Below are 21,605 nucleotides of genomic sequence, written 5' to 3' on the forward strand. Positions count from 1 at the left end.
AGTATAAAGATTACCCCTATGCCTCTGGAGCACCTTGGCCCTCTTTGCCTCCTCCTTATAGTTCTCCTAACTTTTGTCTGAATATTGAATAACTCTCAATATTTCTAAATGAATAATTGTGAAGGAGTAAGACTCTATTTATAGTTTTTAAGCTGAATTTTGGCTTTTTCTGCGCACCCATCATGGCCATGATGGCGTTAAAAATTGTTTCATTGCGGCTATGATAGATCGTATCGTGGCACGATGAAGATTTGATTCAGATTTTGTTGTTTTATTTCATCGCCTTGCATCGTACCACGCCCATTCTCATCGTGGCTACGATGGTGCGCATCTTTTTTGATGTTTTTTTTTACTTCTCTTGCTTCTTGGCCAAGTAACTTAACTTTTCTAGGTTTTTGCGTGCTTTTGGTCCCCAACTGCTCTAAAACTACCCTAAAATGATACTAAAAATATCATATAATCGATTGTCTTCACTTAATGTGATGATAAGTAAGGTGAACTTATAATTCAAAACTAGTTCTATTTATCTATATCACCTTAAGAGAATTTGGACTCTTTTGTTTCAAAACTCATACTTAATAGCTATGATCAAATTTTTATTTTTATATTTATAATAATGCACATTCAAATCCTTCTAAACTAGTTCAACAACAATAACCATGATCAAATTTCATATTTGTAATTCCCATTAAATTTGTCAAATCTCTAGTGCATAAAAATAAAAGGCAAAATTACACCGAAGGTCCTTTATCTTATTTATTTGTAACAATTTGATCCTTTATTTATTTTTGTAACGTTTAAGTCCTTTATCTTTTGTACTACGCACATATAGATCTTTTTTTTCATTTTTTATTTAAAAAATGATGAGTTGGCAGGCCATGTATGAAAATCTTATATTTTTTAATATCAAAATTTTAAAATCCAAAATTCATATGAACATTCATCTCATGTTCATCACCTCATTCATAAAATTAAAATCAATTGAGAAATAAATTCTAGATTTTAACCCAAAAACCCGGTTTTTATGGGTGGTCTGAGCTATTGTTTGTTTCTGGATACTACGTGAGTATAGTTTTGGTTAGGTGGTGCCAAGAAGGAGGCTTGTTGTTGATTCATGTTCCTGGTAAATTGTTGTTGTTACCACCGTTCACCAATAGCATTCCTCGTGATGCCTCTCTACATTTTGATATTATGTGCATTTCATTCTTTCTCTTTATTGATGATTTATTCACTTCACTTGGAAACAATCAATAATCTACCATAATGATTGATGATTTGAGGCCTATTTCTGGGTTAAAATCCAGAATTTGTTTATGGGTTAATTTTATTTTTAGGAATTTTGGAGATTTTGAGAATTGTAGGGTTTAATGAAAATTGGGGATATCAATTTTGTAGTTTAGGAGAACATTGATGTAAACAAAACGCATAGACCATATTAGTCTTTTATCTTTTCAATCTAATGGGGATTTCAATTTTGTAGAAGATTGTTTTGTCTAGAACAAAACATAGAGATTGATAATTTTGGGGGTTAGTTTTTGAGTTTAGAAGAAGACTGACTAGAACAAAACATAGAGGATATTATTTTGAAGTGTATTTGAGAAGAAATTGATTTTGGTTAAGGATAAAAATGATGAATATATGAAGATGATGAAGGTATGAAACGCACATGGATTTTCTGGGTTTTATAATTTTAATAAAAAAATATTTTAAAAAATTAAATATTCTTATGTGGCTTGCCACGTCGGTCTATTTTAAATAAAAAATGAAAAAAATGACCTATATGTGCGTAGTGCAAAAGATAAATGACATAAACGTTACAAAAAAAAAATAAATGATCAAAATGTTATAAATAAATAAGATAAAGGACCTCTAATGTAATTTTGCCAAAACAAAAATATGATGATTGAAAATTCATAATTTAATCATTGTAAAAATAATAATTTATAATCTAATTAATAAAAAATATTATAATTTAGCATGTGTTTGTTTTATCTTTAAAAAAAGTATTTTTTCTTTGTAGTTATAAAAATTATTTTTATGATAACCTAATTAAAATTAGTAAAACTTATTTGAAATCCATCTTCTTATAAATTAAAAGAGTGATTTTTATGTTCAATAATTTACATGTTAAAGATTTTTACTTAAAAAAATCACAAATTTTTAAAAAATGTATCTCTCAAAAAAAAAATTATGATCCAACAAATAAGTTTTGTATCCCCTATTTTAAAAAACCTGAATTTTTTATCCCCATTTTAAATTTTTCTGAATTTTAGTCCTCGAACTCAATTTGATCAAATCAAGCAACATTGACATTTGACACATAACACACAACACAGTAACTTCAGTATCAGCAACCTTAAAAAAATGACATAGAGTTAAGATTAGATGAGTGGACAACTTCTCACGTTAGGGTTTGCTTTTCTTCAATTGTGTTCTTTCCTCTGACTCTTCTCTTCTCTTCTCTTCTACAACACGCATCTCTTTCTATTTTCCAAGATCTCTCTCAAACCCTTCTATACGCTGTCGTTTTGATCCCCAATTTCACTCAAACCCTAAAAATCAAAAATCGTTTTTTTATTTATTTATTTTGGGAAATAATGGATGAAGCTGGTGAGAGCGGAGATCCTATGGATCAGTTTCATCGTAACGAAGCTATATCCGCTGTAGCTGACGAAGAAGATGATGATTACGAAGATCTTTACAACGATGTTAATGTTGGTGAGGGTTTTCTTCAATCGTTACGCAAAAACGAAGATTCAGGTGTTAGAAATGATGTTGCTGATGATAAGAAGGTTCAATCGGGTTCTGTTGTTCAGGATCCGAGTGGGGTTTCGATGATACCTGGTGTCGGTGGTGATGGAGCTACCGGTACTGTTGTTGGTGGTGATGAATCTAGGGTTTCTGGGTTTCAGAATCAAGGGTTTAGAGGTAGTAATTCTGGAGTTGGATCGGGGATTGGTGGTGGTGGTGGTGGGATTAGGGTTGAGTTAGGTCAAGCATCTGGGAAATTGAGTGAAATTGAAAACCAAAGGGGTAATGATGGTGTTGGTGTGCAGCAGGGGATTGGACTGCAGCAGCAACAACAACAACAGCAGCAACAACATGGTGGTGGTGTTGGAAATGAAGGTTTGGTGAGACAAGTTCAACAAGGTGTTGTTGTTGGAGGGGGTAATATTAATAGGGTTGGAGGAAATGGAGCTGGAAATAATGTGATTGCTATAAATAGTGTTAATCCTGGAGGAGGTGAAGGTGTAGGTGGTGTTGGTGGTGGAGGAGGAGGTGGAAGTACTGTATTATTTGTGGGTGATTTGCACTGGTGGACTACTGATGCTGAGCTGGAGGCTGAGCTTTGCAAGTATGGACAAGTGAAGGAGGTGAGGTTTTTTGATGAGAAAGCTAGTGGGAAATCCAAAGGGTATTGTCAGGTTGAATTTTATGAAGCATATGCTGCTACTACTTGTAAGGAGGGGATGAATGGTCATTTGTTTAATGGGAGGCCGTGTGTTGTTGCTTTTGCGTCGCCTTTTACTGTTAAGAAAATGGGAGAGGCTCAGAATAATAGGAATCAGCAGGTGAATCAAACTGCTGGAGGCGGGGTTAACCCGGGAAGGAGGGGGCCTCCTGATGTGGGGGCTAAGCCTGGTGGTAGTAATATTGCGACAGGTGGTAACTATCAAGGTGGAGAGGGGAATAATAATAATAATAATAGAGGTTATGGAAGAGGTAATTGGGGGAGAGGGAATAATCCTGGGATGGGCAATAGAGGACCTGTTAATCCGATGAGGAATAGGGGTGGTGGGATGGGTGGTAGAGGTATAATGGGTAATGGTGGAAATGGATTTGGACAGGGTATTGGTGCTGCACCGCCGATGATGCATCCTCAGTCAATGATGAATCAGGGTTTTGATCCTGGATTTGGTGGTCCCATGGGTAGAATGGGAAATTTTGGAGGCTATCCCGGTGGTCCGGCGCCTCCGTTCTCGGGAATTTTGCCCTCATTTCCTGGTGTTGGAGGTGTTGGTTTGCCTGGAGTAGCACCTCATGTTAATCCGGCCTTTTTTGGAAGAGGGATGCCTGTGAATGGAATGGGGATGATGCCAACATCGGGTATGGACGGTCCTAATATGGGAATGTGGCCGGATCCAAATATGGGCGGATGGGGTGGTGAGGAACCTGGTGGTGGCAGGGCTGCTGAGTCAAGTTATGGGGAGGAAGCTGCATCAGAGCATCAGTATGGTGAGGTTAGTCATGATAGACCTGGGTGGCAGAATAATATGAGGGAAAAAGATAGAGGATCCGAAAGGGACTGGTCCGGTTCTTCTGAGCGAAGGTATAGGGATGATAGAGATCAAGGTTATGAGAGAGATGCACCTAGAGAAAAAGATGCTGGACATGATCCTGAATGGCCAGAAAGAAAGCATCGTGATGATAGAGAGGTGGTTCGTGAACGGTCTCGTGACCGTGGTCGGGAAAAGTCTCGAGATCGTGAGCGTGAGCGTGAAAGGGGGGATCGTGATCGTGAGAGGGAAAGATACAGGGAAGATAGAGGGGACAGATATGCTGATCATCATAGGTACAGAGACCGTGAACCAGAGCATGAGGAGGAGTGGGAGCGGGGGCGATCATCCAGGACTCACAGCAAATCACGATTATCACAGGACGAGGAACACCATTCTAGGTCAAAGGATGCTGATTATGGAAAGAGGAGGCGTTTGACCTCTGAGTAATACTTTCCCTTGAGGAAGGGAAGAATAGTTACTGAAAAATCAGGATTTGTCATGGTTGTTTGGGTTTTCTCTTGGTGCTCCTCTGACCCCAGAAGTTGTTGAGCAGCTGTTTTATTTCATTCACTTGTTCTAGTTGCAACTTATCAGGAGTGTGGTTTTGCTCTCCTGTGGAAATTGGTTAGTTTCAAGACTCCATTCTTTGCTTTCTTACATATGCTTTATGTCTTTCTATTTATGCATTGTGATACCTGTCTTATGTGCTTATTATGATTTAAATAATGTAACCTGTAATTTAAAAGCTTGCAATATCTTATTCTAGGTTAAATATGAAACAAGTTTTTTGCAAGTATAATTGCATTGTAGTTTTCATTTGTTCATGTCTGCTTTTGTTTAATCTAGAATCCTCCTTGCTGAGTTGTTTTTTTGGTTCATTTTCATATATGTATACGTTCAAGGTTTACTTTCATGCTGTTATGGTGCTGTATTTTTATTTTGTCTTCCTTTGCTATGATACCATGGTTGACTTGGAGAGTGAATATTAGTATTTTCCTGATTTATTGAAGGGCTAGCATATCTTTTTGTTAATACCAGGTGACTGTTGGACTATTGATGTCTGGTAAAATTGCAATCCATAACTTTGAATGCCCCCTTCTAGAAAGTAGGATCATGCATTTATCATAGATTTTCCTTTCTTAATTAAGCAAACTAAAGGGATTTATAATCTTGAGTCAGCTGCTGTGTGTATGATCATTCTAGTTATGTAATTTCTACACTTGGGGATGCTAGTACAGTGTAGTTAAATAGCAGCATGGTGGAATGGCCTGGAGAATTTTGTGCTAGCCGTTATAGGCAATTTGTGAAGCACCACCTGTCATGGCAGGGTGATAATTTTGACCATCTGCCGTAAAATGCCATTTAACAACATTGTACTGGTAATTTTCTTGAGTATAATTACCACAGATTTGGCTGGAAATTTTATAAGGCTGCTTCCTTTTCCACTTTCCTATTTGTTGATACAGTAGCTTTCTGAATACAAAACAATAAAATGTGGCAGAAATGCACTTCTTGAATCTGTGATCATAATAATCATCATATCAAAGTCTTATTTGTGGTAACAAGGTTGCCGGACAATTCATTTCAGTTGTTATCTATCCCCCTGTATTAATTGATACCTTGGGAACTAAGCTTTGAACATGGATGTGAAAAACGAGTTGAAAACATTGTCTGCATACTTTCAAGTCATTCATGCACTTGCAAATGATGTCAAGTACAGGAGGATGAGATGCTTGGGTTAGGGCCATTCCCAGATTATTTTTATTCTAGATTTCTAGACAAAAAAGAAATGAAATGCTTTTCTGGGGTCTAAAACAACTGAGTTGTAGTTGTCCAAAGGTGTAGTTTGCTTGTGGTGTTTATGTTTTTTGGTTTACTTTACTCACAATAAAATTAATTTGATGTGCTGTTTAATCCAAAATGATATTAAACCTGCAATTGCTTCTTTTAATGCTATCTGAAGTGCATCTGTTATTGTTATGGGCTTGTATGTTATGTAGGGACATTTGTTTGAGTAAGGAAACTGTTCAATCAAACCACTCGGTTGCTTTGGGATCAAGTGCCATCAATATTGGAAAGCCAAGTCATGACAATCCTTTTTCTTACATTGAGAAGTGGAACTTTTGCTATGAAGATATTCACTTATGATTTGAATTTATGTTTTTATTAGCTCTTGATTAAACCAATGTTGTTGATGTAATGGGCTTAACTTGTTGAGAAGTCTGAATGTTGCAGACTATTTAGAACTTAATTGTTTGAATGATGTACTAGGATTTAGCAGAGGATGTTGATTATGTGCCGTTTTTTTATTGGCTCTTTGTTGTATCATATTTTCCCACATTCCAATTTTTTGTTTTCTCCCTAACAATTAGTTAGTATACCATACCGGTTGAGCATGCCAATTTTGTGTATAATGTAGAGAGCTAACCATTCAATTACTGTAATCATTCTAAGCTGGAGAATTGTATATATCACTTTTTCATGTATATATTGATATGTACTTTTCTGATTACAGTCCATCTCCAGTTTTGTTATATGCTCTTCTCTTGTTTACAACTAGTCAAATGAAATCCAACTGTTGAGAGTCTTCAAATGCATAGATTTTTGGACAGAGTATATTGTTATTCACTCATCATTAGATAAAATTAATTTACTTTTTCTTTTTACTTCTTTTTTCTTTTCCCCCACCTTTTAGTTTTGGCTTTTGAATGTAGGGATTGAATGCATGTTTGATTTGACGGTAAGTTTGGCGGAATTATGTCACAGGGATTTTAAAAAAATTACACTTTGAAGCGTCAACGAAATCATGCCGCCACCATGATTGCCAAAATTATTGTCAATTTAAACATGCATTGAATTTGATCTATACTCCATTGAAATGTGACTTGTTAGTGTTTCTGCAGTTCTCCATATTTTTGCTTTCTTGCACTCTTCTATTGAATAAATATAATCTACTTATTATGTTTTGATATTTCACTATGCTAACCTTTCTTTGCTCCTAGAATATGGATTTGGTTTTCTCTACTAATTGTTCCATGTTTGTAATGGTTTCCAATTGCTTTGCTAACATATAATAATGGTTGTGTGTTTGAGTGGTATCTTTGTGGGGTTTTACTAACAAATTTTCCTTATCTAAGTAGTGCTGCTCAACCGGTTGTTTTAAAACATTATACTATTTTCATATTCTAAATTTGGTTGGCTATTTATTTGAAATTTAATTAAACGGCAAAGTTTCCTAATATTTTCTACATTTACATGATGATTCAATAAAGTTGTAAATGCTTAGGGGTAAATGATATCATTTCTCGCATTGCTTGCTTTTGAATGAAAATATATTTTGCACTCTCATGAGTTTTAAGAGACACACCTCATGAGAATAAAGATAGATTGTCTATTGTCATCACTCATCAGCATGGCCTTCTATAGTGGATGGAAGGCCAACCTAAGTTAAATGACTATGGCTATGGCTATGTTTGGTTGAGTGGTGGCAAATATATTCTTGCTCGGTTGTCCCACCGTGGTTACAAACAGACAATGAAGTCGTGGTTATTTTGCTTTTCGAGATCAAATCTTAGACCTTTTAAAACTCTTTCAGTATTTTCTTACATACCAGCTGAACTGCTTAGACAAAACAGACATACACTATGACTTTTAGTTCTGGTGGAGGTGAGAATGAATTCATCATTCTTCATAGAAAATGCCAACATCTAAAGGATGAAATTCTAATAGATGATACACCAAGCAATCAAAAACTCTTCTCTCAAAAATTTTCATTCCTTATACTAACTCTTCATTTATCCAAAGCCCTTCACACGAAATTTCCAAATAGACTCTTCCAAGCTTGGTATAATAATGAATCTTATGTAACTGGATTTCTAGTGCGTGACATAGCTTTGTTCTGCACATATAATACAATATCCTGCAAAATAAATATATATTTTTTTATCACTTTGATTTATAGTTTTTTTTTATAAGCAAAAATTGAATTATAAGGAGTACAAGGGGTACTCAACCCTTACAATTCTTATTGGGATCATTACATGCTAATAATGCATTTTAATAGATCCTTACAACAATCTGAAAAAACACAAGAAGACTTACTAGTTTTTTTTTTTTTTAATCAGCACAAGAAGACTTATTAGCTATTTTACCTATAAAACAAAACCATGAAATATATAAATAATAATGTAAAATGTTAATAATAATGTAAAAAAAAAAACTGTAAAGTGTTAAGATTAATTGATCTAATCAAAATCAAATAAATTGGGTTAAATCGTAAAGTGAATAGTTACGCTCCAATTTATAAAGTCAAACAAATGAAATTTTTTAAATTTAACAACCTATTAATATCAAAAATTTTAAGAGTATCCATCAAAATAGTCCGTCTATCTTTTACTTTCATGTAACACTCTTAGCATTATCGACATTTTTTTTGGATATATAGAAGGTTGAAGTTCAGAAAAGAAATCACAAAATCAAGCAAGGAGTTAAACTTCAGTTAAATCAACAAAAAAATCCGACTAATGTGAATCATATATTGTTCATAAATCATCACAGTACCACAAAGTTCACATTCTATATATGTTAATGCATATGCGATGAAATTTAGCTTTGCGAGACATGTGACAGATTTCCACTTCCCAATCCATTTCTAACCAATGAAGGATATGTTTCGTCACCCTGCAAGCTCCATACTTCCTCTCCTCTTAGCTTTCAAGGTGTCAACTACCACCTTGGAGTCTACATGAAGGTCGATCGTACAAAATTCCCAAGATCAAACCAACCAAAACTCCGCATAACTCCACAACTTACGCACTACAATTTCTCAAATAGTCAAAGAAATCGCATAACCACTCGCCCTGCTCCTCCCCTTAAAAATACCACTACACCTAGCACTACCGGGACTTTTGAACTCCCCATCGATATTCAACTTCAAATTTTATCTAATCCTTTGTCCATCAATCTATCCAATCCCAAAAAAAAATTTAAAATAAAACACAATACAATTTATATCCAATCCCTTATTTTGTCTAACAAATCAAGTACATTAGTTAATTAATTTAGAATTTTATTTTACTCAAAAAATTAGTCGTTTATAATTTTATTTTATTTTATAATTATTTTGATATCTAAAATTTATTTTTCTAATCAATTGCTAGTTTATAATTTAGACAAAGATTATTAGTTGTGACCACACTCTATATTTTTCTCTCTCTTCAGTACGCACTGTTTTCATCCTCGTTTTCTTTTACTCCAATTTTTTTTTTATCTTACTTCAAACCCTAATTTGAACAAGAAAAAAAAGAGGGAAAGAAAGAAACCCTAGAATGGACGAAGGCGGAGCCCACGGTGATACCGGGGACCAATTCCACCGCAACGAAGCTATATCCGCCGTTGCCGACGACGGTTTCTTGGCCGAAGAAGACGAAGATTACGATGATCTTTACAACGATGTTAATGTTGGTGAGGGTTTCCGTCAATCTTTGCAGAAAAATGAGGATTCAGGAGTTAAAAACGACAATTTTGAAGATAGGAAGCTGCCACCACCGCCGCCACTGCCATTGCCACCGCCACCACCACTACAGCCACAGCTAACAGTTCAAAATGCCGGTGGGGTTTCTTTACCTGGTGTGGGTGGGGTTGGTGAATCGAGGGTTTCTGGGTTTCAGAATCAAGGGTTTATAGGGAATGAGTTGGGTGTCCAGAGGGGTGGAATTAGGGTTGAATTAGGTCAGAAATCTGCTACATTGAGTGGGATTGAGGAACAGGGTGGTAATGCTGGTGCTGGTTTACAGGGGATTATTGGGCAACAGCAACCACTTGGTGTTGGTGGTTTTGTTGGGGGTGTTGGAAATGATGGAGTGATGAGACAAGGTCAAGGTGAAGGCGGTGGTGGAGGAGGAGGAGGAAATGCTCTATTATATGTGGGTGATTTGCATTGGTGGACTACTGATGCTGACCTGGAAGCCGAGCTTTGCAAGTATGGACAAGTTAAGGATTTGAGGTTTTTTGATGAGAAAGCTAGTGGGAAATCCAAAGGGTATTGTCAGGTTGAGTTTTATGATTCTTTAGCTGCAACTGCTTGTAAAGAAGGGATGAATGGGCATGCTTTTAATGGTAGGCCGTGTGTTGTTTCTTTTGCGACGCCTTTTACTGTTAAGAAAATGGGAGAGGCTCAACATAATAGGAATCAACCGATGAACCAAACTGCTGTGGCTAACCAGGGAAGGAGGGGGCCTGCTGAGGTTGGGGCGGCTAAGCCGGGTGGTGGTAATGTTGGGACGAGTGGTAACTACCAAGGTGGAGATGGGAATAATAATAACAATAACAATAGAGGTTATGGAAGAGGTAATTGGGGGAGAGGGAATAATCCTGGAATGGGGAATAGAGGACCTATTAATCCGATGAGGAATAGGGGCGGTGGGATGGGTGGTAGAGGTATGATGGGTAATGGTGGAAATGGATATGGACCTGCTCCGCCTATGATGCATCCTCAGTCAGCGATGAATCAGGGTTTTGATCCTTCATTTGGGGGTCCCATGGGTAGAATGGGTGGCTACGCTGGCTTTCCTGGTGGCCCGACACCCCCTTTCTCTGGGATGATGCCTTCATACCCTGGTGTTGGTATGCATGGAGTATCACCTCATGTTAATCCTGCCTTTTTTGGAAGAGGAATGCCTATGAATGGTATGGGGATGATTCCACCATCAGCTATGGATGGTCCTAACATGGGAATGTGGCCGGATCCAAATATGGGTGGATGGGGTGGTGATGATTTTGGTGGTGGCAAGGTTGCAGAGTCAAGTTATGGGGAAGAAGCTGCTTCTGACCATCAGTATGGTGAGGTGAATCCTGATAGAGCTGGTTGGCCTAATGCTATCAGGGAAAAAGATAGAGGATCAGAGAGGGATTGGTCTGGTACTTCTGAACGGAAGTTCAAGGATGATAGAGATCATGAATATGAGAGAGAGGTACCTAGAGAAAAAGATGTGGGACGTGACCATGAAGAAAGAAGGAATCATGAAGATAGAGAAATGGGACGGGAACGGTCTCGGGACCGTGATCGTGCACGATCTCGAGACCATGATCGTGACCGTGAAAGGGGTCGGGATCGTGACCGTGATAGGCACAGGGAAGACAGGGACAAGTATATGGATCATCATAGATACAAAGACCGTGAGGAACAGCACGACGATGAGTGGGAGAGGGGACGGTCATCAAGGACTCGCAGCAAATCACGATTATCAACACATGAGGAGGAACACCATTCTAGAAAAGATCCTGATTATGGAAAGAGGAGGCGGCTTACCTCTGAATAACATTGTATGCTCCTTATTATATCTGAGTATTTTTGTTGAGTAAGGAAATAACAGTAACTGAAAATTCTGGATTTGTCATTGTTGTTTGAATTCTCTGGTTGTGCTCCTCTGTTTCAGAAGTTCTTAAGAAGCTGTTTTATTTCATTCACTTGTGATGGCTGCTTCTTGTTAGGAGCATGATTTTTTCTATGAGAAAGGTTAGTTTTATGACTTACATGTTTTGTCTGCTTGTTTTATTGGTTGTTCTTTTTGTTGCCTACCTGCTTCCTGTAGTGCTTATTATGGGAATATATAATTTAGTCAAAGCTGAGTATAGAATTTAGAGATTAGGCATACTAGAAGTGAACTATAGCTTATGAGCTACCTGTTGTTTGTTGATGTGTGATAAAAGTTCAGTGTGAAACAGATAATTTTTGTACTTTCGATATTTAATTTTTGTAGTAGTTTTCACTTTTTTTGAGTAATTTTTAGAGGCTTTTGGGACAATTGGGGTGATTCCTCTTTTGTTTTATTGTACCCTTTTTTACTTTGATGTGTTTGTTTTATGGTTTTATGTCTGATTTTACCTTTTGTTTTCCCTCTGCGTTGTGGTATGTTTGGTAGGTACCTTTATGTTTTCTTATTTCTTTAGATATGCGATCATATCAAAGTTCTCCTATTATTCATGAGTGTATCCATTCATCTCTGGTCCTGTTTATTAACAGCCTCGTTTGTTTTAACAGTCTCGTTTATTAAGCACATAATTTATTATGTGATCTATAAATAATTTGTATCCCATGGCTTTTGGAGTTGATAAACTTTGGTTTTCCCGCAAAAAGAAAGGTTACTTTCTTATATTGACACAGTGTATTATGATGTGAGGCTAAAGAGAAAGCAAGAACAAATCGTCAACCATTTAACCCTAATCAAACAAGGGAACAACTAACTTATTTAAAGACACATTAGGAATATTATGGTTTCCTATGAACATAGAATCCTTAGAAATGATTTAACACTGTTATTGTGATCTATTATGCATTATTTTCTCTTTCTAGGGTAAATATTTTGTAGACATTCTATTTCTAACATTAATATTTCCTATAACATTTGAAGTCTAAACTCTTTGTATGGTTTGTGAGGTTAATGCATTCTTTCTTATCTTCAAAATTAATTCCTTTTCTATATTTGCTTTTTTGCTGCATTTCTGTAGTATTTTGTTTCCCCTTTTTAAATGAATTATTTCTTCGTCGTTGTGTTACTGTCATCTGAATTGCAACTACTTTTGTTTTGGGCTTCAGTGTTTTGTAGGGACAATGTTATAGAAAGGCTGTTCTTTCAAATTCTGGTTGCTTTTGGATAAAAGTATCTTCAGTATTGGAGATTCAAAGACATGACAATCATTTTCTTACTCTGAGAAGTGGAACTTTACTAGCCTTATGGATTTATTAGTTTTAATTTGCATTTATGTTTTAGTTAAAGTACATGATTAAACCAACAATGTTGATGTAACTGGTTTAACTTTGCTGAAGCCTGTCATTTAGTAGACTGTTGTAGAACATTTTTGTTTGAATGATGTTGTACTAGGATTTAGCAGAGGTTGTTGATGTTGTGTCCTTTTTTTATTGGCTCACTGTTGTATCATTTTTCCCATTTTTCTTTCAATGTTTTCTTCCCAACATTTTGGTAGAGAGAGCTAACCATTCAATTACTGTAATCATTCATAGCTGGAGAATTGTATATATTGATATATATTTTTCTGATTATGGTTGTACCCAAATTGAAGTCAACAACATTTTTCATTCACAAGAGTGCCATCAACACTCTAACACACTTTTTAAAGTACATGATTAAACCAACAATGTTGATGTAACTGGTTTAACTTTGCTGAAGCCTGTCATTTAGTAGACTGTTGTAGAACATTTTTGTTTGAATGATGTTGTACTAGGATTTAGCAGAGGTTGTTGATGTTGTGTCCTTTTTTTATTGGCTCACTGTTGTATCATTTTTCCCATTTTTCTTTCAATGTTTTCTTCCCAACATTTTGGTAGAGAGAGCTAACCATTCAATTACTGTAATCATTCATAGCTGGAGAATTGTATATATTGATATATATTTTTCTGATTATGGTTGTACCCAAATTGAAGTCAACAACATTTTTCATTCACAAGAGTGCCATCAACACTCTTAACACACCTTTTAACGCACTCCTTCCTATTGGTTAAACTTAAAGAATCCAATAAAAGCCAAATCTACAGCGCACAAGTGAGACAAGTCTTTCACTGTATACAAGCTTGTTTTATGATTGGATCAATAAGTTTCATCATTGGATCAAATGAGATGCATATTGATTCAATGGTGAGAACTAGATTATGAGTCCCACATAAATTGAGTGAGACCTGCATTAATTTCAATTTTCAATTAATTAGAAAGAAGTGTGTTGAAAAATATGTACCAACTAACAAAGACTGTGTTGCTAACAACATTTTTTATAACAGTAGAGAATAGGAGGGCTTTATTTTGTTGATATCTCTTGTCTCTCTTTGTAGGGTCTTGAATGCATGTTTATATTTTTAGTTCAGAAGAGAATGCCTAACTCTTCCATTCTTCCACTCTTGAAAGAAATAACTTTTATTATATTGATTGGTTTTCTATATATTTTTCCTTTGAAAATTCAGTCTACAAACCATTGAGAAATATAGAAACAATACCACTTTGTTATTTTGTTTGCTTTTTCCTTTCCAACTTTAATCTAATGTGATGTCCAAATGATGATTGATCATGCTCTATTTTTGGGTTTTATTACTTTCAAATTTGTTTCATATGCCTCCTATGCGTTATGATTTCTGGTCTGCTTTAAATCATGCTCTTAATAAAGAGATTTTATTGTGTTCTTGTGCTGAAACCATCAGTATTTTTGTGTGACTATTGAACTCAAATGATAAGTAGAAGCTAGTTGTGTTTTGGTTATCTATCATCTTTAGGCTTCAGCATCGAAAGCATGTTACCAAGTTAGAGAGTGTCTATTTAATATTACTTTCCTAATGTAATCATAGTAATAAATCAGTGATTACTGATTAGTGGTAATCCAGGGTGGAATTATATTGGCTTTAAGCCTTATTTTTTTTCTAAGTAATTTTTTTTTGGCAAGTAATTTTTGTTATCTTTGTATATCTACAACGGCAATGAGGGGTCCTTGCTGATTCACACGGGATTCTACGTGCCCATGCTACTTGGGTTAGAATATATGGCAGTTCTGTGATGCTTTTGGCTACTGGACTTTCACCATCTAGAGTGCAATGATCATACTAATGCGAGACTTCAGCTAAAATTTTAAAACATTGCACATAACATCTACGTTTTCATCAAATGTGAAACTTCTAATTCAAAGGGGACAACAAAAAGATGGGTGCATATTAGTTTCAACCTGCTTGTGTTAGTGAGATTTTTTACTTTTGTTTATTTTAGGTTTCTCATACCATTTAAGTATGAGGCATTGTTTGGGTTGCAACTGGTATGTTTATATTCTTCTTCCCACTGTTGGTGAGACCTTTCCACATTTGATGTCTACAAAAGTTTTAACATAAAATTAAAATGCAACCAACCTTAATAATAGTAAGTGGAAACAAACATTGCTAGTCTCTTATCTTTCATATAACAAACACTGCCATATGAGTCTCAAGTTTCAACATTACTTCCACTTATAGAAAACCTAAAAATTCAACTGAAGTTCATTACATAGAAAAAGATTAGACCAAAGTAAATGTGTTACAATACCAAACACTATTTCTGTTGTACAACACTACAACAGTCAAAATTATAGTTGACTTATGAGTGTGACTTACTGTACATAATGCTAATAATCTCCAAATAATATCATAATACATTCCCCAAACCAACCTGTATCATTATTAATCAACTAATAACAATATATGAATAACTAAACCTTGTCACACCATACACATAAATCAAAGGAGCAACTTTCTTCCACCTGAAACTTTATACACCCATTTTTAGAAAATCACACATAATTGTGAAAGTATACATTCAGACAACACAAAAAATCATCATTTGTCTACATGTCTGGTGAACACAAAAATTGTATTTTTTTATGATGTGTACATCCGATGTGATTTAAAGTGGGAAAAGTTTCTCCCTAAATAAAGGGAGTTACTTTTACCGCCTAAGATTTCTTAAAAATCACAGCCATTTAGAAGTACACTTCCAAATGGAAAAAACCACCACTATTTTCTTTTTCGAAAAAGAAAAAAAAAATAGTGTGTTTTCTTTTTTCTTCGGATTTATCCATCTCGTGTAAATGGAGGGCGGGAAAAGAAACTCCTTAAATAAATGTCTATCTGGGCCTACCAGGATTAGATCCAGGCCCAGGATAACCAGGCCCACCCTTACCAATAACTTGAAACCCACCAGAACCGTACACGTGTCCTTGATGCATCATGATTCCACCACCATAACTACCACTCTCAAAGGAACTATTGTTAACACTATTAGAACCTTGAGGCGCGTCCTTGTCACGCGCCACCACAGTTTTTTCACCTTCCATCTCCCTAAACCGTTGAAGGTAACCCTTAAGAGGCTCCACGTATTCCTCAAATCCAAGCGTCGTCATCGCCCAAAGCAAATCGTCACCGTTGATTGTCTTACGCTTCTCACGTTGACACTTGTCGGAAGCTTCGCCGGTGATGAAGCTGATGAACTCTGAAACACACTCCTGAACTGTTTCCTTTGCGTCTTTTGAGATCTTCGCGTTCGCTGGAAGTGCTTTTTTCATGATCCTGCTTACGTTCGCTATCGGAAGGAATCGGTCTTGTTCTCTTGGTGACATCTCGCTGCCGTGAGCGTTCGATCCGCCGTGTGGACCGCCGGAATCGTTGTCAGAGTCCGCCATCGTTGAATTTCCGACAGTTCAGTTAGGTTCGATTCACCTGAAGATTGGAGCGAGTAACGAACTCAACTCGGATCAGTTTGACTCGGTTCAACGCGAAATCAAAGCACTTTATATGGAAGAAACACGTCAGAATTTGAATTTTGAATTTGATTTCGATAATTTGATCAAAATGAATTCGAATTTGAGAATTTGACTTCGGTGATAATAACGAGTCAGAAGCGCGAAAAGAATCGGTTTGACTCAGTTTCCGCGTGAAACTGAAGCGCTGTTTTGAAAGGTGAAGTCAATGAACGTGTGATTTTCTGTGGAACTCGAATTTGGCGTTTGGAGTGTTGCTAGCGGTGGATGACGGCGTCTCCGGCGAGGGAATTGGGTGAAACGGAACGGTAGGAGTTTGTATTTTTGGGAGGTAATGAGCAGGGTCCGTTGGATCAGAAGGGTTAATAACGTTTATCTTTTGGACACGTGGAGCTGTTTGAACCGTTGCTAGTCGATAAGTGAGAGTTTGTACGGATGAATTGGCAGCCCTTGGATTTTGTTAGTGCTCCTTCATCTGGACCGTTGCTTTGGCATCTGGCACATGTTGGGGTGTCCGACTCTTTGACTAATTTTTTTTTCCTTAGAAAAATAATAATGAATCTCCTATAAATTTTTGAAGTAAATAAATATAGAAATATTTGGATAAGGCGTTTAACTACAATCAGGAGGGGCTGAAACCACTTAATGTCAGAATTGACACCCGAATCAGATTAAGCCGGTGGTGGAAACCAAAAAACTCAACTTATAAATTTGTTTTGACGCACTCAACTTATAAATTTGAAAAAAGACTAATTGTGTCCTGATATATATTAATTAAGAAAAAAATTATGACAAAGTTATTTTGAACTTGTATAGTGAACTTTTTAAATAAAAAATGCTATTTTTATCACAATTTTTTTTTGTTTTTTCTAATTAATATCTCTGGTGCATTAATTTTTCTTTTTACGAAACTCTGGTGCATTAGTCAGCGTGGTTCTATAAATTTTAATCTTGTTAAGTTGATGATTTTTATACGAATTGGATTATGAAATTTTCTTGTTTTATATGAGTTTTTAGTAATAGTTGCCACTTTATCAACATCTTATAAAAATAAAATAGTATTTTCTCAAAAGACATCGTTTACCATTGCACGTATGTCAATATATAATTTTGATTACGAATATATTTAATTGTGTATTAATAAAAATTATAAAAATTTAATATTTAAAAATATTCATCGAAACAAATCAAACAAAATCTTATATGATAATATTTACTTTATATACTTTTAGAAAAATATGATCAAAACAAAACATATAAATAGTGCATTAAATCGAAGTGGATTTTATAAATGAGACGGAAAAAGTATTATAGCGGTGGAAAGTGTTGTATTGAACTTTATCAAAAGTTTATAAATTATTATTTTTAATACAAAATTTCTAATATTTGTTTTCTTAATTGTGATTAGTTTTTTTTTTAACAATTAATTACGATTGGTACATAGTGCACAAATGATATAAATATTGTATTGTTCACCGGTTAGTTTTCACCAATAGACAAATAAATTCCACCATCGCCACCAAAAAAAATAAAATAAATTCCACCATTACCAATAATGAATTGGTCTAAGTGTTAATGGTATTTGTCTCTTAAGCATGTGGTCATGTGTTCGATTTATAGTTCATGCATATAAAGGAAATTCGGTTGGGAGGGAAAAATCTTCCTCGTGTGTCCCACCATTACCAATAATGAATTCAGTTTCGTGACGGAGATTAGTGATCGTAATGGTGGTATAAACTTCGTACCAATCTCATGAAAACTAAAAAAAAAAAAAATTCACCATTAAATTAAATTATACTCTTTCTCTTTCAAAATATAAGCAAAAATGAGTCAACAAAAACTAATATACCTGATCTAAATTTTATACTAAATACATTAATTTTTATTGAGAAATTTATATTTTAGAATGGAGGAGGAAGTATATATTAGGACTTATTAATACACATTGATCAATTAATACAAAGTCATTTGATTTTGATTAGTGTCCTTATTGTGACATTTTTACCAAGACCAGAACATTTTTTCCTCTTTATGTTGTGTTTTTTATTATTTTTCTGTGTGGAGGGGAAGAAGTCCCCACATTTAGAAAACCGATAAATTTCATTAAGATTAACTATAGTGACCTTAGAATATTAAGGTAGTTACACAATTTTTGTCTTTATATTAAAATCTCTCGGCAGTGGACCGGATTTAGTCTGTCTCAACTATTATCCTATGAAGCACGGATACGGACACTGATATGTCGACACCGATAAAATTTTGGAAAAATAACATTATTTAGTGTAATCATAAGTGTCGATGTTGGACACGGACACGTGTCCGACACGACACGCCTAATCTGAGAAGTGTCGGTATGTTCTAGCTCTTATGTGACTAATTAAAATAATTTATAAAATAAGCAAATTCAATATTGAAATTGTAATTCCTACTCCTTACTCTACCATATGTGTGAAGATATGTTAATATTAGGAATTTGGTGGACACCACTAAAGGTGTATACATTTTGAGAGATAAAAAATAGAGTTGCTACAATGTGAGATATATAAAGTAATGGCACTTGCAAATAAGAGATAAATATAAAATAAGGTCTTGAATAAATATATTTTTGACTTTAAAGTATTAATGAATATTAAAATTTACAAGGTGTATAAATATCAGTTATTTTTTAGTGTACATTTTTTATGGTTATTCCTCCCATGTGCCTATAGCATTTAATTTGAATTTTTCTTTTGGTGCAAGCCATTTAGTTTGATTTTTTTATTTTTTTTTTACTCATTTAGTTTGAACTAGTAACTAACATATAAATTTCACAATTAATATATCTAAAATAAGAAGGTAGCACATTGTTTTCTCTTCAATCTCTGGTATCTTAATCATAATTGACCAGGTACAATTCATTGATTGATAGAAAGAAACTTTCTAACTAGTTCATAGAAGTTGATTCAAACATCTTAAAAATGTGCCCATTGTAAAGAAAAGATGTATCCCAAGAAAAGAATAGAAAGATGCACCAATCATTCTTGTAAAAAGAAATGCAACAACTCATAAATAGTTAAAATTTGCATTTTCGTTGGGAATTATAAAGTTTGAGAGAAGTTTTTGTGTTGTAAAAGAAATTACACCATGTTTTTTGGTTGTCATATGAATTCTTAGTATGATATTTGTTTATAGTATTTTAGTTGTTCAGATGAATTTCCTTTTAGTTTTTATGCAGATAATAATAATTAAAATTGAGAGATCCTTTCATCAACTTTTGCCTTGCGATGTCTGTACTAAAATCTATGTTGTCAAACTTTTATCTGCAGAGTTGCATTTTGATTTTTCAAATTTGAGCGTTTTTTTATATGCTAAGTTTTTCTCAACTCGGTTTATTTTATTGCCATAAATAAAATCTCAATGCGAGAAATGATTCCTACCTATTCAAGTTGGTTTGAAAATGGAAAGGTCCCAACATGAACCGTTCTTTCTTTGGAAGTAGTTCATGGGAGACTTATGACTAATAAGGGGACACACAAAATCAATATGACAAATGACAGTAGTTGTCTTTGAATTATATCAAATGAGAGTCCCCTCCTGCGGGTATTTCTAAGTTTATAATATTGATGGAGCACATAAGAAAAGGAATGACTTCTGAGCTTGTTGCGGATTACTTAGAGATGCTTAGGTGACTTTATCTAAGGTTTCTATCGCAACCTTGGTCGCAATAATTCTCAGGGTGCTAACATGTGGAGTTTACTTCTTTTTTGCATATTGCTCTACATCTCAATCTTTATCGTATTATTTTTTAAAACAGATTATACCATTGTTGCAATTGTTGTTCTTAATCGTTCTACTATCATCTCATATCTCAAACTTTTTTTTAGAAGATGTTCTTAATTTACTACATCTTCAAGATTAGTATATCACTATGCAACATTGTTTTGGAGAAACCAACTCATACGCCGACTAATTATTAGCAAAAAGAAGATTTGATGTATGTATAAAAAAAATTGATGTTCATTTTTGCCCATTTTAAATTACTTCTTATTGTAATTTTTTATATGCACGGTTAGTGTTGGATTATTATTAAAAAAAATTATTTTTGGCGAACAGTTTGTTTTGAAGTTTGTATTTAAATAAAAATAAACAAATATTTATTGAGATATTTATGCAAAATTACATAATCACTTAAAAAAAAATAGTATAATCATATATGTTTCCTATCATATTTATTTCATTTCTAAGTTCAAACATCAGAAACTAAAAATTAGTTTATAATTAACTGAGTTAGTCTTAACTTATTATAGCTATATAGTGAGTGTGGTCACATGCATAGTGACATTGCATATAGGCAACTTGCAAAGGTGCCAAAGGTAGCATTTATTTCATTAATTAACATTTTCAATTGCCAAGTGGGTTACCGACCAATGGACCATTGTTTTAAATTGTCATGTTAATGATGTGATATGGATGATTTTTCTTTTTCACTTCATCACTCTCTTATTTTCCTAAAGCAACTTTTTGGTATATACCAAACACGAGTCACGAGTGTGATAGCTTCATTCAAACAAGCAAAATTTTATTGCTCAGGTTTTCTCTTCAAAATAACTCTCATGGATCGCTACAACTTATAAAATTATTATTAAAAAGTAATCGTAAAAAAAAGTGATTGTATTTAAATGGTTATAAATTATTATTTTTTTTATATAAATTTAGGGTGAGAGGATGGTGCAACAGTCCAAGACAACGAAGATCTTAGGGCTCTTAGAGCACTTACAATTACAAAGGTAAAAACCTTACCTCTCTCCAAGAGCACTAGCGAGATTCGAACCCAGGACCTCCCGGATCCAAAACCGTCTTTTTACCGCTAGACCAAATCCTTAGAGTTAAATGGTTATAAATCTTATTTAAGAATAAATTATTTAGATCATTTGAGTTCAAACTTTAATAAAGGAATCTGGACGATAGGCTATAGTCAGTCGTTGATTATGGACCGTTGGTGGTTGTACCCCGTTGTGAAGGGGGTTGCTAGTTGATACTTGTACACAGTCCAACGATAAAGTC

The 21,605-nt window shown here is 34.7% G+C and overlaps 3 protein-coding genes across 4 annotated transcripts; 2 read left to right on the plus strand and 1 right to left on the minus strand.

The window, feature by feature from the left end:
* Window positions 1-2,314: 2,314 nt before the first annotated feature.
* On the plus strand, window positions 2,315-6,794 carry LOC123912910 (uncharacterized PE-PGRS family protein PE_PGRS3-like). The gene is made up of 2 exons (XM_045963502.1): window positions 2,315-4,904; window positions 6,281-6,794. The coding sequence occupies exon 1, from the start codon at window positions 2,598-2,600 to the stop codon at window positions 4,725-4,727; it is 2,130 nt and encodes a 709-aa protein (XP_045819458.1). The 5' UTR covers window positions 2,315-2,597; the 3' UTR covers window positions 4,728-4,904; window positions 6,281-6,794.
* A 2,666-nt stretch (window positions 6,795-9,460) lies between these two features.
* Window positions 9,461-13,266, plus strand: LOC123912911 (cleavage and polyadenylation specificity factor subunit 6-like). 2 transcript variants are annotated; one of them, XM_045963503.1, is made up of 3 exons: window positions 9,461-11,603; window positions 11,717-11,796; window positions 12,877-13,266. In XM_045963503.1, exon 1 carries the CDS (start codon window positions 9,608-9,610, stop codon window positions 11,597-11,599), a length of 1,992 nt encoding a protein of 663 aa, XP_045819459.1. In that variant the 5' UTR covers window positions 9,461-9,607; the 3' UTR covers window positions 11,600-11,603; window positions 11,717-11,796; window positions 12,877-13,266. The 2 variants fall into 2 exon arrangements, with proteins under 2 accessions (XP_045819459.1, XP_045819460.1); XM_045963504.1 differs by having other exon boundaries at window positions 9,491-11,603; window positions 11,720-11,796.
* Window positions 13,267-15,195: 1,929 nt separating this feature from the next.
* Window positions 15,196-17,153, minus strand: LOC123912912 (nuclear transcription factor Y subunit B-3-like). The gene has a single exon (XM_045963505.1). It carries the CDS (start codon window positions 16,482-16,484, stop codon window positions 15,930-15,932), a length of 555 nt encoding a protein of 184 aa, XP_045819461.1. The 5' UTR covers window positions 16,485-17,153; the 3' UTR covers window positions 15,196-15,929.
* Between the last annotated feature and the right edge of the window lie 4,452 nt (window positions 17,154-21,605).

This window comes from Trifolium pratense, linkage group LG3, assembly GCF_020283565.1.
Source record: "Trifolium pratense cultivar HEN17-A07 linkage group LG3, ARS_RC_1.1, whole genome shotgun sequence".
NCBI lineage: Eukaryota > Viridiplantae > Streptophyta > Magnoliopsida > Fabales > Fabaceae > Trifolium > Trifolium pratense.